The sequence below is a fragment of the Lissotriton helveticus genome, chromosome 11 (assembly GCF_964261635.1).
Source record: "Lissotriton helveticus chromosome 11, aLisHel1.1, whole genome shotgun sequence".
Lineage (NCBI taxonomy): Eukaryota > Metazoa > Chordata > Amphibia > Caudata > Salamandridae > Lissotriton > Lissotriton helveticus.
This window is the reverse complement of record NC_136072.1, coordinates 652699723-652718651: the sequence shown is the minus strand read 5'-3', so window position 1 is coordinate 652718651 and position 18929 is coordinate 652699723. Positions and strand designations below refer to the sequence as shown.

Genomic DNA, 18929 nt, shown 5'->3' with positions numbered 1-18929 from the left:
GTGTGAACGCCTGAAGGGGCTAGGGTAGAAGGGTGTTCTGGGGATATCGGGGTTGGGGGCGGGGGAATCTCGCGGGTGCAAAGTTGAAACTGCATAGCTGTGTGTGTGCAGGGGGAGGCTGAAGTATGGAGTAAGGGTGAGGGGGCGTGGGGGGTGTCAGATCCATGGGATAGCGGAGAAGGGAGCGTGAGAACAGGAGCAGAGAGGAAAAGGGGTGAGAAGCATTGCTGGTGAGAAGTTATGGGAAAACACAGGCGGGGGAGGGAAGTGAATGGCAGGGCCCGAGAGTGCAGGAGGGGTCACACAAGTGTGAGAAACAAAGGAACGCAGCTAAAGCTAGAGGCGATCCTGTGTGTGAGAGGAGCGGGTTGTAGTGAATCGTTGACCAACGAGAAGCGGAAAGGAGAGAGAAAAGGAGAGAGAGAAACAGATGGTCGAGAGGAGAGAGAGAACCCGAAGGGAGATGAACTCTACGCACAAGGGAGAAGCTTAAGAGAGAGAAATCATTGCAAGATTGGAGGAGGAGAGGGAAACAGGAGACGAGGGAACCTATAGCGGCGCCACTGGCATGCGCTGACATCAATTCTCTTTTTTTCCTCACCACTAGACATGGATCCAAATATCCCTCTTATCTCTTTGAGACTCCGATTACCTCTTCAAATTGTAAAACAGACGGAGGGCATTGCTGTGGGGAGGGGGTGTAGGAGAAATGCACACGGCGGGCAGGGGAGGGGGCGGAGCGGGGAGAGCGGCATGTGGGTGTGAAGAAGCCGGGGCCTTTGAAGTGAAGCTAAGCTTCACTTCAAAAGGTGTCGGAGGAATGCGGCTGAGGGAACAGACGGCGATTGCGGCTGAGGGAACTGATGTGCACGCGCTTTTAAGCTCAATGCACATGCGCATTGAGCTTAAAAGTCACGGGCACTGCAAGGAATCGCCACGATTCCTTGCTTGTTAGTTAAAGGTTGTTTAAGCCGCAATAGTCTCGCAAGCTCGATGCGCATGCGCATCGACAGGCGAGACCTAAAAAGGGGGTGGTAATGGACAGAGTATCCGAGTTAATCAGAACACTCCTACCCAGTCAACAGAACAGGGCTTGATCCATCACCGTTTTTTAGCTCACTGCACCATCCCAGTTCAGAACCTGGCTATATGCAAATTAGTCTGTCCCTGGCCCAGTGCCTCATGGGAACAGGGCAGACCAAACTACCAAGCCAATTCTTCACTGGAAAGGAAACAAGCTTCCGGGGGCCGGTTTCTGGCATTACAGCCGTCTTCGGCCCGGCTTGCTTGAATCCTGATGGTGCAGTGAGCAAGGGACTCATGTCTGAGCATACCCTTCCACACATGTGGTGGCCAAAATATTTCAAAAAGGGGGTGGTAATGGACAGAGTATCCGAGTTAATCAGAACACTCCTACCCAGTCAACAGATCAGGGCTTGATCCATCACCGTTTTTTAGCTCACTGCACCATCCCAGTTCAGAGCCTGGCTATATGCAAATTAGTCTGTCCCTTGCCCAGTGCATCATGGGAACAGGGCAGACCAAACTACCAAGCCAATTCTTCACTGGAAAGGAAACAAGCTTCCGGGGACCGGTTTCTGGCATTACAGCCGTCTTCGGCCCGGCTTGCTTGAATCCTGATGGTGCAGTGAGCAAGGGACTCATGTCTGAGCATACCCTTCCACACATGTGGTGGCCAAAATATTTCAAAAAGGGGGTGGTAATGGACAGAGTATCCGAGTTAATCAGAACACTCCTACCCAGTCAACAGATCAGGGCTTGATCCATCACCGTTTTTTAGCTCACTGCACCATCCCAGTTCAGAACCTGGCTATATGCAAATTAGTCTGTCCCTGGCCCAGTGCATCATGGGAACAGGGCAGACCAAACTACCAAGCCAATTCTTCACTGGAAAGGAAACAAGCTTCCGGGGACCGGTTTCTGGCATTACAGCCGTCTTCGGCCCGGCTTGCTTGAATCCTGATGGTGCAGTGAGCAAGGGACTCATGTCTGAGCATACCCTTCCACACATGTGGTGGCCAAAATATTTCAAAAAGGGGGTGGTAATGGACAGAGTATCCGAGTTAATCCGAACACTCCTACCCAGTCAACAGATCAGGGCTTGATCCATCACCGTTTTTTAGCTCACTGCACCATCCCAGTTCAGAACCTGGCTATATGCAAATTAGTCTGTCCCTGGCCCAGTGCATCATGGGAACAGGGCAGACCAAACTACCAAGCCAATTCTTCACTGGAAAGGAAACAAGCTTCCTCTGATTCCATAGATGAAGTTAGATACTCTCCTAAATATAGTTGTTAGTTGTGAGAAGCTGGGGTAGGAATTTAATACTGGGGGAGGAAGATGCCAATTGTTCGCTCTAAACTGAGGCCGGTCTAGACCTAAATTTTATCTGCACTGCACAAGCTCTTTGTGCTTAGATGTAAACCATGTTTAGTTTAAGGATGCACACTGTAATATCGGATATTTGTTTAACTTAAATGAAGATTGAACGAGTAGTAACTATCATAAGCCCGAATCACAGTGCATTAAGATTGAAAGAGTAGTAACTATCATAAGCACGATCCACAGTGCATTAAGACTGAAAGTGTAGTAACTATCATAAGCACGAGCCACAGAGCATTAAAATTGAAAGAGTAGTAACTATCATAAGCACGAACCACAGTGCATTATCAAACCATCACAAGAAGATAACACTATAAAACATACACAGATCTCCACAGTAAAAAGCAGTTCTTTATGATTATTAGTGAATATGTGCATAATGAGAATGTTATTTGATGGATTATCTGTAATTTATGACAATTGTTTTTAAAGCTATAATGTAGTGTTGTGTTTTATCTTGTGCTTTTATGGTCTTTTTCTAAAGATTGAATAAAGATTTTTTTTATGTTTGAAAGCTTTATTGAAAGAAAGGTCATAAAACAATAAGGTGACATCAGCAGAACAAAATGAGGGAAGAAACATTTGTGGAAAAAGGAAAAACATAAGCTACCGATGGCACAAGGAAAAATCAAAGCATTTTCTGGATTTTAAGGGGGGGGGGGGAAAGGGTGGGGAGTAAAAACCATGTTAATACAATCCTAAAAACAAATATAAGCATAAGCACTGTTGGCAACAAATTAGATTAAATGCACAATCATTAAATAGAAGTGAAAAAAGCATTATATATAACAGGAATGGAAAAAAAAAGTACAACTGTGAAATCAAAGTAATTTAACTGCAAGCAGGAGTACAAATGTTCAAGGAGGCTTAAAATTATCAGAAGAAAGTGGAGTATAGTTTTGTTTGGCGGACTGATCTAGATATAAGGTAAAGGGCAACCAGTAAAGCACAACATTGCGAGAGGGTTTACAGGAGGAGGCTAAAGCAACGTCAAGCCTATGGGAATGACACAGGAGATTCCACCAGCAACCAATGGAGAGTTTGGTAAGAGATTTTGAACTGAACTGACCTGAATATTAGTCCCTTGTAGCTTGTCTATTTTCTGTTAGACGTCTAGTATTTGCCCAATGTTGGGCTTGGTCTTGATTCTGTGACGTGGTCCTCCTGCGTCTACCACACATGCTTACGGATTCTTTCCAGGCAGTGTTCAGTAGGTTGGGTGTGTTTCTGAATTTGGAAAAGGTGATACTCCATAACTCAGGTGGGCCACAGCAGCCAGAGTGCTACTCATTTTTCTAGGGGGCGGCTTATATTTCTTTTGCTACTGCAGGGTATGAAATCATATGTGTTTATTTTCATGAGGCTCAGTTTAGGTATTCCAGAATACTACTCACATATGCCTGGATGCTGATCAGATAGGCTGGGAGGCAGTTTATGTGTTAGTTATTCTTTTTTAATATACCCAGATGTGAATCACATATGCCAGCGAATTGCTCAGTGCCTTAGTGCCATAATTTACATAAGGCTCAATTCTAATAGTCCTTCCCCTGCATTCTCTGGCCTTTTTACGTTAAGCCTAAGGGACTATGTTCCTAAAATCCCCTACCTTCTCCCTGTGTAGGTATGTGCCTGGGAATATAGAGGGACCTATGTGTAGGTCCTACTGTTAGTCATAAAGAGAAAGGGAATTTCGCTTCACTTGATGCATCAGTCACTGCCAACTCCATCTCTTGCTGTGGTGCAGCAGCAACAATAGAAATTCCTGTTCCTTATCCCAACCGTATTCTCTACTGAATCTAATAGGAGACAATTGAGGCGGGGGAGGGGCGGTGAAGCTCAGCAGCAGATATATTCTGCAGACTATAGGCAGGGGTATAAACATGCCTGTGCTTACTCTCTGCCTGTTAAAGCACAGAACACATGCAGAGGAGAACAATGAATGCCTCTAACATCAAGGGCCACACAGACAGCCATATAATTTCCTAAGAGGCCTCTAGGGGGAATCACAGTTGTGATCTTTGATAACACCTAAATGATAAATATGAGATTTACCTGGCCGACTGTCAAGCTGCTGTTACACTGCTCAATCATTATGTCTATTTTGCCAAAAGTGGACGAAACATTAAATGAACGATAACATTTGTAAAGCACCTTTACAAAGTACAGTTCCTTAGAGAAAGTTGCTATTCTTGCTCCTATTAGTATTTATTGAGTGCATGTACACCAAGGCATCTTGGCTTTTAGAACGAATGAAATAGACAGATCAACTTTAAAACACATCAATGAAAAGTGAAAACAAAGAAAAGCAAAAACAACCTGCCCCCACGTAAGTAATCTTAATAAGGAGTTAATAGCCAATGCATCAAAACGCATAGGGGCATATTTATCACAGTTTTGCGTCGCCCTGCAAGACGCAAGGAGACACCATGGCGATGCAAATCCTACATGAGATTTATCAAGCCACGCAAGTCCACCTTGTGTGGCCCATGGTGCCTTGATAAATATAGAGTACGGCAAGCCAGCACACATCTTTGACTTGAGTTACTCTGCGGAAGGGAGAAGAGCTATGGATAGATGCTCCCACGCATCCACCCATGGATTGTGAAACAGTCCCAGATTTACCATTAGAGGAACGTCAAAATTGTATGCCCCCCCACCAGAGGCACAACTAGGAGCGATATCTTTACTTCTAGTTGTTTTCTCTTTTTAAGTGTGCTGCATTGGAGTTAATAATAGAAAATCTGCACCCAATCAAACAATTTTTTGCCAACAATTTTTAGGGCATAATATTTATTGCAGATGTTTTTTCTGTATGTGATATCCTGACATACAACCTGCTCACACATACATGTATTTTACCTGGAATATGAGACCTTTGTTTTTGTGATGTTGTGTTATGTGATAGAGACTGAGTTTGGCCATGCATTCTGCCAGGTGTAGAGCAAATCCTCTGCCCCAGTGCAGTGCAAGGTGCAAGGGTCTGCATTTCATTAAGGCCCTACTTATGAGTGGCCTCTAAATGATGATGGGTTCCGTGATAGAAGCTACCAGGCCCATTGGAATTACAAGTTATGCTTGTTTGACGGAGATAATCTCCTTGCGAAACACTGGGGAAAAACATGCAGGAATCTGCTGCAAAACACTGATTCCTGCATGTTATTCCCACAAATCTCATAATCCTGTTCTTTCCCCAGCTCTGAGATTACAGTGACCTGGGGCAGTAGTAATTATGGGGCAGAGAAATGACAGGGATATTTATAGGACACTCCTAATGAGAGTCAAAGGGCCACATGCATGAGCAATTTTTGCATTCGCACACAGTGCGAATCGCAAATTTCGGCTGTTTGCGGATGCAAAATAGCCTTTCATTATGTATAAAAGACTTTGCTGTTTTATGCGATAACCTGAAATTGTGAATGAAAATAGGGAATGGCAATTTGTGATTCTGTAAGACCATGTAGGAATCATTTTCAAACTGCAAACTGTGCATTTAGGAAAATGCAATTACCATCGACTTCAAGTCAATGGTAACCATGTGCAAACATTGACAAATGTACAAAACTGCATTTTTCAAAGTGCCACGTGGTGCACACATGCAAATAGGGCATGGGTGCACTTTACATGTGCACATTCATTTTTGGGGGATACTTCAGGGGGGCCTTAGGATCCCAGTCACCCTTGGCTTTGAATTTGCTAATTTGCAAATACCTATTGGATAATCACCAATTAGCTATTGAAAACCTTTTGCACCTATGGGACTTTCGGCCCATAGGAACTAATGGAATAATATTACCCAATTATATTAATGAATCGCTAAATTTTTGGCGATTCCTTACATACATAGCATTTTGCGATTACCATTTAGCAATTCTGTAAAAATCGCTATTTGATAATCACAAAATGCTGTTTTGACACATGTGGCTCTTAGTATTGAGGCACATGCTACTAAGGTGTGCACGTTCCTATTTAGATGCTTGAACCCATCAATAGAGCTTCAGACCACTCTCTCTACGTCAGTTTGCAGCAGAATGAATCTCTTTTGAGGGTAATCTGGTTCATTGGTGTGCTGGCACGGCTATAAGGAGTATTGCCATGAGCACTACCCATTTGGAGTTGCTGTACTTCTCTGTGAGGGGGAATTAAACACTCCTGGCTTCTTGTTTAAGGGCCCAGGTGGCAGAAAGAACATATTTTTACCATGTTTGATGTATTTTGTGTTCTATACATATAGATTTTTCAGTTATCAGTAGCTCCATCCTCTTGCTTTGGCTCAGCCACCTGTTCTCTGTATAGAAGGAGAATTATTTCTATTTCTAAATTGCGTTAATCGTTCCTATAAAAAGAGTAACAGTTTGTATAGCTACACAGAGGACAGATCCCGTAAAGAAGAGTGAATACGATATTTGCCCTATCTACTCCAACACATAAAGTGAAATTAGATTGTATGTTTTCTTAGCAGCCACTGCTGTGGGGCTTCCCTCCTCATACCTAAAGTGGAATGTATCCATAAATTAGTAACATTTGATTTAAAAAAGGCAGCCTTGCAGGCGATCTTCGCTATTTCCTTTAAACGTATCTGACTGTGCAAAGTAGGAAATGCTGACAACGTTTTACACAATCTTCACAAAAAGCAACTGTAGAAATGTCATACAAATCCTCTTTTAAGTCAAATATGTAACTAAGTAACTATACTCCAGTTTCCCACGGGTAATAATGGGACTCTAAACGTGAATCATCTGAAACTTGAGTATTTCAGGGATAAACTGGGATCACAGTTTGGAAGTCATCCCATCTCACTTTAAAAAAAATGTGTAATCTTCATTGTATTGGCTCCTCTGTAAATGTCATTAATACATGAACAGCCACAACTCTTCCGAATTTTACTTGAATAAAAGCCTTAGGGCATCTTAGTGACTGAGTATGGAGGAGAGAAAGTGATGAAATGATTTGTTAACAGGCAGGAGGGAATGTTTACAAAGTGTACCAAGGTATAGTCTGCAGGTCAGATCAACTCATACAAAGCGATAAATATGTTCAAATAAATCTTCCTCTGAAATGTCAGTGTACTTTTCCATCATTCCTCTATTACACTTGGGCCGGTATCCAAATGCATTCGGGTCATAGCTTTCCTATTGTGACATCGATAACACCCATATCATTACACAAAGTCTTATTATTTCTGTGAGTCACATGTTGTGTAATTTGTGCTCGAATCCAGAATATGCTGATAAACATTTCCTTTTTTATTTTGTAGATGTGTTTTGTCAACCTGGCAGCAGACAAAGAGGATTACAACCACGACAAATTAAAACAGGTAAAATAACAAAAGATTTTTAGTTTTTATGAAGTCGATTTTTTTGGGGCATGTGCTCAGGGCAGAGGATGTAGGGTCTCGACAACCTCGGATTGGTCCTTGTTTATAATGATATCCATAACCCTCCCGTACCTTAGTTGGTACGGTCTAACTGTATTCTGAGCCTGTAGCGTCGTGGCTTTGAGGCAGATACTTTTCTGGACCTGGAAGAAAGAGACATCATGTCTGCAACCAGCTCAAGGTGTTTATTACAATACACTTAGTCATCGATCCATTTCTTGAATTTCGGAGCCCTGTTCTTCCTCCCCACATGCTTGCCCATTAACAGGCCAGTGCTGCAAATTTCCTCTGCAACGCTTCAAGGTCTTTTATATATCCTAGGAGGCCCTCACTGGAGTCTAAGCCAATTGCACAGTCGGCCATTTTGGATGAAGCGGTAAAGACCTGTTCCCAACATATCTACACAGCGGTACAGGCCCAGGCAAAGTGAAGGAATCTGGCTCCTGGTCCTCCACACCACAAACTGTCCGTATTTATGCAAGTTTATTGAAGTATATAATAGGCTCACTCTGGGTATTTATAATGTATAATCTTAAATTTAATACTAGAAGTCACCTGTCCCATCTGCATACGGCTATATCTCCAGACTTCATCAGGGATGTCACTGCCTAGTTCCCCTTCCCAGCCTTTCTTTGGTCTTAGGGGAAGGCTATAGTCTCCTCTTCGGCCTTAGGGTATGGCGTAGTGATCAAGTGTTTCATGGATGTCATATTAAGTAAGCTATTGAGTGTGGCGAAGCAGAGCGCTCTGCAGGGAAGAGCGGCACAGCATTTCTGCAGCTGCTTCTAATGCAATTATATGTAAAGACTGCCAGGGGGGATTTTCTGAGGAATTCTGCCAGGGACAAAAAAGTGCCCTATCTGTAAAAGTCTCTCCAGAGATCAGGGCTGGAGTGGGAACTCAAAGTAGCCCTGGCAATTTGTTCGTACCTGCCCCTGTCTAGCCTCAGGAAGATGGAAACACATGCTTGCTTCTTTTATCACTGGGGTACCATATTGTAGCACCCCTGCAAAACCGGCCCCCAGTTACAAAACCGGGCCTCACCTTTCCAACCTCCAAGAAACACGCCTGATGCCCGTTAGGGCCAGTCCGGCCTTGCCAGAGATTCAGACATCTCTCTTTCAGATGAGATTGCACTAGTCTTGCACGTGTAGCTGGCATCAGCGGGTGATAGATTAAAGCCAAGTAAATGAACCCTGCTCTAGGGCGAGATCCTATTAAGAATTGTGGTGGTACGGGGGACATGTGGTCTATGAATCTATGACATAATATCGACAGACAAAATATAGACATACAAAAATATCGAAGCAAAAATATCGACATCAAAAATATCCAAGTTCTATCTACATAAAAATAAGTACAAAAATATGGAAAAAATATATCGTAGTACAAAAATATAGAAGTAAAAAATATCGTTTTTTTAAATGTATTAATAATAATGTAAAAATAATTTAAAAATACATATATTTTAACAAATTATAGATATAAACATTAAAACATATTTAAAAAATAATAACTAATACATATACATTTAAAATAAATTAAAAACTCTACATATAAATTAATATATATACTTACTCTACATATTGCATCAGTAGTGAAAGCGTTGGATAGCGTAGCGGTAAAAATTACTATTCCCACTCCAGAGGGTGCAACAGTAGGGAAAGCGTTGGATAGCGTAGGGGAAAAATTACTATTCCCACTCCAAAGGGTGCAACAGTAGGGAAAGTGTTGGATAGCGTAGGGGTAAAAATTACTATATCCACTCCAGAGGGTGCAACAGTAGGGAAAGCGCTGGATAGCATAGGGTTAAAAATTACTATTCCCACTCCATAGGGAGCAACAATAGGGAAAGCGTTGGATAGCGTAGGAGAAAAAATTACTATTCCCACTCCAAAGGGTGCAACAGTAGGGAAAGCGTTGGATAGCGTAGGGGTCAAAATTACTATTCCCACTCCAGAGGGTGCAACAGTAGGGAAAGAGTTGGATAGCGTAGGGGTAAAAATTACTATTCCCACTCCAAAGGGTGCAACTGTAGGGAAAACGTTGGAAAGCGTAGGGGTTAAAAATTACTATTCCCACTCCAGAGGGTGCAATAGTAGCAAAAGCGCAGAATAGTGTAAGCATTATATTAACATACTTATCAATTAGATGGTTTTTTTAACAAAAAAAAGATATAATATTTTATTTACAAAAATATATGACTAAATACCAAATATTTATAATGAATATTTAATTAAATAACAAAAAATTACTTCCCACGCTACTCCCCCTTTAACACACAACACACTACACATACAAAAACACAATTAATATAAATATCAATCAATTAATAACAATTAATATTATTAAATTGATATAATTATAAATTAACTAATTGACAAATATTAATTACCAATTAATAATTAATTACCAATTAATAATTCATTAACAAGATATTTACAAAAATAAACAAAATGTATTAATAAATTATTTATAATTAATATTATAAAATAATTTTAAAAAGGAATTACCAATTAATTAATTAACAATTAATTAATAATAAATACCAATAAATAAATACAATCTCTTTAATTAATTTAATTTAATTATTTCACACCCTATTCCCCTATAAACACACAACCCACTACACATAAATAAATCACATAAAAATGTAATTATCATTGAATCACTTAATAATAATTAATTAACAATGAATTATTAATTAACAATAACAAAAAATAAAAAAAATTACTACATTTACTCTAATTAATGTAATTACCTAATAATAATAATAAATTACCAATTAATTATTAATTACCAATTAATTATTAATTAACAATTCATTATTAATAGAAAATATTTTTAAAAAAACATAATGATTAATTAATTAGAATTAAATTACTTCCCACCCTATTCCCCTATAAACCCACAACCCGCTCTGATACTAAAACGCAAAATGTAAACAAAATTACTAATTTCTAAACATACATTCAAAACATGTTTAACAAACATATAAAATACATAATAAAATACATAACACTAAACAAAATTTCGATATTAGTAACATACATACCTTAAAATCGATATTCTGTCCATTGATATTATTGCACATCGATATTCTATACCATCGAAATTAAAACATCGATATTATTGTATATCGATATTTTAATTTCGATATTTTGTCTCCCTACCGTGGTCTATATCTACTGCCAAATGGGGAAGAAAGGGGGTGGGCTGGTACCAGTGGACTGCGAAGTGTGCCTGCGCGCAGAGGTAATACAGCTCCAGCTCTGGGACCTCGGACCCCCACTTTTATGTAATAGCTGTGTGACGGTTTCCCATTTTATATGCGACTGTTTCCAGGCTCAAGCTAAGTGAACTAATTATACTCTAAGTGCCAAAAAAGATTAATTTGCGAAGAAGCAACATCTTGATTAACCCTATTCGACCCGCTAATGAGGGGGGAGAGATATTAATATAGTTACTTGGTCTGTGATGGTCGGAAGTGGGGTGCATTCATTTACTCTTACTCTCTTACCTCAGCACCTCAGTGTCTCGGTGTATCCATATGAGGTGTGGCTAGTAACATACAAAAGCGGTGGAGCGAGCGAAGTGCATATTTACATTTAAAAAAGAATGCAAAATAAAATCACTGTCAAGCATAAATTATATTAAAAATAAAACAATCCACCCACCTGTGCTATGTCATCTGTATCCTTCCAGTCTGCGGCCCAAACAGGCTCCAGTGGAAGCTGAAACTTCCCTAACAAATCCAGACGCTGCTATCAAGCTGCATGAGAGAAGCGCCTGGATTGATTGGCGCATCCTGGCTGGACGCTCCTATAGGCCCTGTAGGCCTGTGCTTGGTCTCCACACAGCTGTCTAAAACAGCTGAGTGGAAACCTACAAAGTGAGCATGCCACTTTGGCCGGCTCAAAGCAGCCGGCCAAACTGACTTGCGCACTTTTGCAGTGTCAGGCCAATCCCATCACCAGTCCTCCGAACAGTAGGGGACACGCCCCACTTTCATCCTAGCTCCTGGGCTGGCTGACAGCTGCAGGGCGCTTTGTGAATAATAAAATCGCAATGAAATCATTTCATTGCCTTTTTATTGTTCACAATGCTTTAGCGCATCTGGGAGCGAGCTGGGGGTGATGCTCCCCTGCCCTCATGAAGAAACCGCTGCTGATCCATATGCCCAAGTATGTGAGCAAATCTGTGTGAGAAAGTGGCTCTATATATACTGGACTAGAAGGAAGTACAGTGTTTATAGAGTCCACCAACCCCAGAGGTATAACAGAGGTTAAAGTCAGAACTGAACTTACTCTCCAAAGTGGTAGCTTGGTCGAGCAGTAAGGCAGCACCAGAGGACAGTGCAAAGCATTTGTTGTACACACTCAGTCAGCAAAAGGTTTCACACACTCAAGAACTGATCTCCTGGCCAATTGTTGTTATATCCTCAGATATGGTTGTTTTATATTTAGAACCAACAGTTATAAAAATATACTTTTCATGGTACGGGTTCTCTCATGTAAATACTTTGCAGAGGAGCAATAAGTTTGTACATACAATAATTATAGGATGGATAATAAGCAACACAGTTCTTAAACACACTCTAGCATTGAGCTCAATGGGTTTTTCATAGGAAAGTACAATTGATTACTTTATGGATTACTTTGGTAGTTCCAGGACTAGATCTTAGATTCAGTCCTGGGGTCTAAGCTGAAACCAGATTAGCAAAAACGTTTTAGTTACTGTGATGAATTTTCCTCAATATAAAGCTGTTTTAAAAGTTCACACTTAGAAACTTTTCAAGGTGATTCTGACAATGTTATCCAACGGGAGGAAATTCAGGTTACAGGTAAAGTATGATCGCGTTACTTTTGTAACCCAGCACTAGTCTCCTGGGGCCAGAACTGGGGGCTTAACTCAAAACAGGTGGGTAATTGCGTTTCAGTATTTCGTACGATTTTTAAAGAATATTTTCATTTTTCAAAAGTAGACATTTAGAAGAAATTTCATAGAAAAGCAAACAATGGGTTCCTATGGAGAAAATACAGGTTACTAGTAAACCCGCTAGGGATTACTTTTGCGGTTCAGTACTGGGCTGAAAGGTACAGTACTGGCTTCTCTCCTGATCACAGGTGAGTATTTTCGAATTCGGACTTTGGCTGATTTTATAGGAATATTTTCAGTTTTCAAAACTTCACACAAATTTTCGAGTCAAAATGGGTCAATGTTATCCAATGGCAGGTAAGTGAATTACCGGTTTCCAGGTGAGTACTTGGTTGGTAAAGTTAGGGTTCTGGGTGTGGACTCAGGGGTCCCCCAGGGTCAGGTGAGTACAGTTAGTTCAGTCCCAGCGACACAGGGGCGGCTGGGTGCAGAGGTAGGTAGGCCCAATGTTATCCAATGAAGGAAAGTTGGCCTTCGGTTGGTGGCTACTGGCTAGCAGGCCACGCGGTTCTGGGAGCTGGGCTCCTGGTCACTTGCTCTGGGCAAGGGGGAAGTAGGATAGGGCAAAGAGGTCGCAGGCAGCGGCACTCAGGCGGCTGGGTGCAGGGTGCTTTTGAGCCGTCGGGCGCTCAATGTTATCCAATGAGGATCTTGAAAAAGGAACAAAGGCTGCAGGCTCGGGGACGGTGACTCTCCAGTGGCGACCAGCACTTCGAGAGGTAAGTTGGGATGTTGGAGCACAGGTAGGTACCCCAAAGGGAGGCACAGGGGGCGGCAGGGCGCCGGGTGCAGGGGTGTCTTTGGGGGTTTGAAAAGCTTACCCTCCGCTGGTCGCGGTTGGGGTGGCCCCTGGTTCTAGTCTGCAGGCGTCGGCTGATTCGTTGAGAAGGGTCTTTGGGTGCTGTACTTTGGGTCCCAGTCGCCGGGGGGATGTCCTCCTGGTCTTGGTTCGGGTTGGCCCTGCCTGGGCTCGGCTGGTGCAGAGTGGGCTGGTCCGGAGCTTCCTGGTGGGTTGTTGCAGCAGAGCCTCTGCTGATGGGAGCCCCAATCACCGAGAAGGTCAAGTCAGGCAGGTCCTCTGGGTGTCCCAAGGTTGCTGTCCGCAGAGGTTGCCGGGTTTAGGCAGAAGCAGGTTCCAGGATCAACAGGCCGGTAGGGCTGGGGCCAAGTCAGTTTTTGTTGTTCTGTTGTTAGCAGCTGCACGGCGGGTCTTCTTCTTCTTGATCTTCTTTCTTCTTTTTGATATCGAAATCTGAGGAAGGAAGGTTCAGGGAGCCCCTAAATACTAAATTTCGGGGTGTTACAGGTAGGGCCAAGCCAGGGACCAATGGGTCCCTGTCCTGGGGTGAGTACACCCCCTAGCCTGCTCCATTCCTGTGGGACGGGGGCAGGGGCCTATCTGGGATTGGGCAGGACTCCCCATCTACAAGATGGACGGAGCCCGGGGTCGTGCTTCACCTCGCCTCCTCCCCCTGAGGGGTGGAGTTGGCACAGGTTGGCACACCCCCCTTCCTGACGTAGTTTTTCCCGCCAGTCTTCCCGTCAAAGTGGGGGTAGGACTGGTGGGGGGCTGGTTGCTGGGTACAGCAAATGGTCTGGAGAAGCTCTCAGAGACAGTATACCTTTGAAGCTTCCCCCTGTCCATCCTGGGGGAGGAGACATAGCACCTCGCCCAGGGTGTGCTTTGTTGCAGACGAGTGGGGGGCTCTCAACCCAGGGGTTCAGCAACATGTCTGCTGTGTGGCAGCCTCTACAGCCACTCAGCCAGACGTGGATTGTAGGTTAGGTTTTCAGTGAGGCATCTCTAGGATGCCCTCTGATGCATTTTACATTAAATCTCACACTGGCATCAGTGTGGGTTTAATGTGCTGAGAAGTTTGGTACCAAACTTGTCAGTCTTCAGTGTAGCCATTATGGTGCTGTGGAGTTCGTAATGACAACCTCCCAGCACCATATACTCTTAATGGCATCACTGCACTTACAGTGTCCAGGAATGGCCCCTGGGTACTGTAGGGGCACAGGGCTCATGCACCTGTGCCCACACCACTGACATAGGAAACCCAACTAGAGGGGTGACTGATGTATGCCAGGGCAGTGGGTTTGCGGGAATGGCACACAGGGATGTGTGCCATGTCGACTCTTTGTTTAGTTCTGTACCTATGCACTCACCCTGCAAAGGCAGTGTGTGGGTACCAAGGTAAAGGGCCCCTAAGGGTGGCACAATAAGTGCTGCAGCCCTTAGGGGTCTTCTCTGGTCACCATGCCCTGGGTAACTAGGGTATCATTTACTAGGTGCTGATAGGTGGCCAGAGAGGCCAATTGGGTTTTGTTTCAACACAGTTTTTAGGGAAGGAACACAGGCCCTGGGTACCCGATTGGCAGGGACTCAGGGCACACTCAGTCAAGCACATCAGCAGTTCAGAAAAAAGTGGGGGCATACCAAGGCAAGAAAGATGGCACTTTCTCATAATCTGCAAACCAGTAGAGGGGAGGTCTGGTGTGAACTGTGGAGTGTTGGCTGTCAGTGGAAAACTACATACACTACATACACCTCAGCATATGTAGCATGTAGAAAGTCTAAATGTGGCATTTAGACTTTCACTCTATTCTTGGATGTTAAGAGTAATGTTGTCGCTGGAGAGCAAAACAATATGTGCCTATCTGTAAAACAGAGGGCATAATCCCAGTCTGACAGGCCTTCATTCATTGTTAGCAGCTGAGGTGATAGCAGATGGGCACGGCTCTTATAAAATTCTGAAGGGAGGAGTCTATTTCTGGCTCTTTACAGGTTCGTAGTGAGCCAATGACAATCAAGATTTCATCTAGTGTGAAGGGCTGGTCCAAAAAGAGTTTATGCTTAACACTTAGCCACCAAGTGCTACTTGCTCAAGATACCGCTTTAGATGTGTACTGTGTGATCCATGCATGCTTGCATGTATGATGATGTATAGAGTGTCTTGTAGTAGTCTGAGAATTCTTTAGGATACGGGTGGGGTCTTGGCAGTTCTCACCCTGTAAATTTCCTATCTCTATTATGTCATTAGTGGTCCTTGGAAGTTTAATGAGAGTGGCCAGTGATTTCCCTGGCTTCTCCCCCTCTCTGTAGAATCTGGCCCATGACTGTTTCCCCTGAACTTGTATTCTCTTTTAGTAGCCTAGTTAAATTCAGTGATCATGGATCTGATTTGTTCTTGGGTTTTCATGTGACCCCCCTGCCCGATTCAGTTCTAGTGTCTTAAGTCCCCCCCCCCAAGTGTGCCAGGTGGTTCCTTATTGATTGAAGGATGTCTCTATGTTTGGCAATGCAATTACCTCACATGGTGGCCTTAAGAGCCTCCGTCATAGTGCTGCATAAGATCACTGTCTGGCCACTACTTCCAAAGAACTCTATTATTTCCTGTTGTAGCTCATCTGCAAACACTGGGTCCAGTGGGGCCTCAGTAAAAAAGGTGGCAGGTATGTTTTGTTTGGAGTGCGCCAGGTGCCACCAACTTGAGGATCACAGGAGAGTGGTCAGAGTAAGTGCGCATCATATGGTCGACACTATCTACCCATGTGGCTACTTCACTGGACACCAACCAATAGTCCAGTCTTGATACCATCCCCCATTTAACATGGGGTAGAAACTGCCACCCCTGACATCAGGATGTCTGACCCTCCAGATATCATATAGGTAGTGGTTTTGTATTGTCACCATCAAATGCTTAGAAACTAAGCTGTGGTACTTGGAGGGAACATGTGATCTATTTAGGCTTTCCTTTAAAATACAGTTAAAGTCTCCACCCTAGATTAATGAGTGTAGGTCAGTCGACAGAATCCTCTCCCACAATCTGTCAAGGAACTCTGGATCATCTGCATTTGGGCCATAGCAGTTCATTGATCTTTGTGGCGTCCAGTTTCCCCCATTTGATGGCATACCAAACCTGACCGCCGCTTTGAGATCCTACCTCATGAGAAGGGATCCCATGTCTAATTAATATTGCCACCCCATGGGCAAAGGATGAGTATGATGATAGCAGTCTGTAGGATACCACCTGAAGGAGAAGCCACTCACCATCCTGGCAGCAAATTGCATCTCCTGCAAAAGATCTGCATGTGCCTGATGTCTATCTAAGTATGAAACTACCTGTCTCATCTTATGGGATTATTTAAATCTTACATTCTAGGTCACTCAAATCAGTGGTTTAGTCAGCCCTGCTTCATGTGTATCTGTCATATATCTGGTTTAAATGTGCTCGGGTGAGTGAACAGTGTTGGGTACTGTTTGGAGGTGGTTCTGCATCTGAGCCGCCCGGATTTTTCGCTTTTTAAACAATTGTGGAGCTTTTACTGAGGGAGAGCCTCATTAATTGGGACTCACCCACAGTGAACTCATGATGAAAGAGACTGCATGTGGATTTTACCGGTGTCCCCCTGGTGAGACTAGGCCGCTACGCTACAGCTGGAGTAAGGGGCACCGGGCTAGTTACCTGCAGACACAGGTGTACATGCTGCGCAGGGGAGAGTCCTGGCGTGCGCAGCCCAGGTGCAGCTACACATTGAATGGTTTGGTAGGAATTATGCAGAGTTGAGTGGTGACATGGAATAGGCTTTATACAAGGGGAAGAAACATGGAAGGGAAAGTCAGTGTACTTTAATGTTTTCACTGAAAGACTGCTTCATTAGTGTCCTATGAGGATGGGGACCACATGGGATAGTTTCACTTTCCTAGGGCCTACAAATTCCAGACATGCACTTAAATCCACTGTAACTTAGGTGAGAAGAAGTATTCTGCAGAGTCCAAAGTCATATCTGTACTGCTTTTGGGTCATCCAGAAATGTCATGTTCGTCTGAGTCAGCTCATAACCAGAGTCTGGCTGGGGCTGACCCTGCCAGGCTGGACTAATGACCTTCCTCCCCAAGCTGTCGCATCAGAGGCCTAGCCTTTCACGACAAGCATTCCAAGGGCGAAGGCCTCCTCTCCAAGAACAGAAGATGGGTGGAGCTAGAGGTTAATCCATCAAGAGCTGTCACCTGGTGCCAGGCACCAAGCTGCTCTGGAGTGAAAGCAGCAAGGGGCTTTTCAGAGACCATGTGGCGTGAGACCTCTGGACGACGCCATTTTGAACAAACCCAGAGGCCTGGGCATGAAGGAGGGAGCAGGGACAGAGAAGTGATGTGTTGCTGTTTGATAGCACAAACAGAGACTTCCTGCCAGCCCCCTCCAAATTCTTTAAAAAGAGTTAGCACAGGAAGAGGAGCTCTCTCTGGGGTGTGGTCCGCTGAGGACGATTGGTACTGGAGCCTGGCACCATGGGCAGCTGGAAGGAAGACCCTTCAGACTGGGCCAGGACCCTGACTTGCGCCACAAGAGAAGACCAGGACCAGTGAGCAGCAGCCTGGACCTCGGCGCAAGGAGAGGAGGGGTCCAGGAAGTGAGTCAGGTGAAAGGCTGGTGGAGGGAGCCAGTGAAGACCGCTCCCAGCTGAATTCACCCTCCTGGAGACCAAGAGGACGAAAGAATGTGCTCCCAGTGGCTGGGTTGCGCCACCCAGAGCAACAAGAGGCCAGAATGGCACAGATCGGTACCCTGAGGGCTGAGATATGCCCCCAAGAAGGTAGGCGATCTTTGACCTCTTATGGGACTGACGAGGAAGCGGGTGGGGCTCTGCCGCTGGTCTTAGATGTGCCCTCGGGTGTGTCAGGTCCTGGGGGCTGCCCCCAGAAGAAGAAGTAAAGTCGGGGAGCGCCGTCGCACTCCCCGTGAAGAGCCCCAACAGGGGGCCAGGAGCCCACCCTGGCTCCTGATGACAACGGAAGCTACGGAACGCTATTGCACCACCCGCGAAGGTTCCCTGGGGCCGGGATCCCTACCCCATGCCCCGATGATGGTGGCAGAGAGGAAGGGGCGTGCCATCGTGCAACCCCCCTTACGAGAGAAGCTAAGTAGAGGAGCGCCATCGCGCTCCCCATGAAGGATTGGCTTGGGGCCCGGGACCCCATCCCCAGGCGGGAAGCAGGCTCGGGTCTGCCCGCAGGAGCGGGCAGATCAGAACAGGAGCACCGGCTTCTGCGGCAGCACACGAGGGTGCTAGCCAGTCGGGGAGCCGGCAGGAGCCGCCGGGGTGGGGTCCCCGAGCGGCTCCCCAATGTGGATCAAGGTGGTGGGACCGGGCCCTGAAACTAAGTGAAGAGGGGCCAGGGTGGGCTCCCTGAGCTACACGGAGATCACC

General features: G+C 44.6%; 1 protein-coding gene across 1 annotated transcript in view; it reads left to right on the top strand.

Moving 5' to 3' along the window:
- Positions 1-18929, top strand: part of SPHKAP (SPHK1 interactor, AKAP domain containing) — a 974320-nt gene that overhangs the window by 390577 nt on the left and 564814 nt on the right. Inside the window, exon 3 of the mRNA XM_078665525.1 lies at positions 7659-7718. Within this exon, the coding sequence (XP_078521651.1) occupies positions 7659-7718 (60 nt within the window). The remainder of the gene's footprint in view (positions 1-7658; positions 7719-18929) is intronic.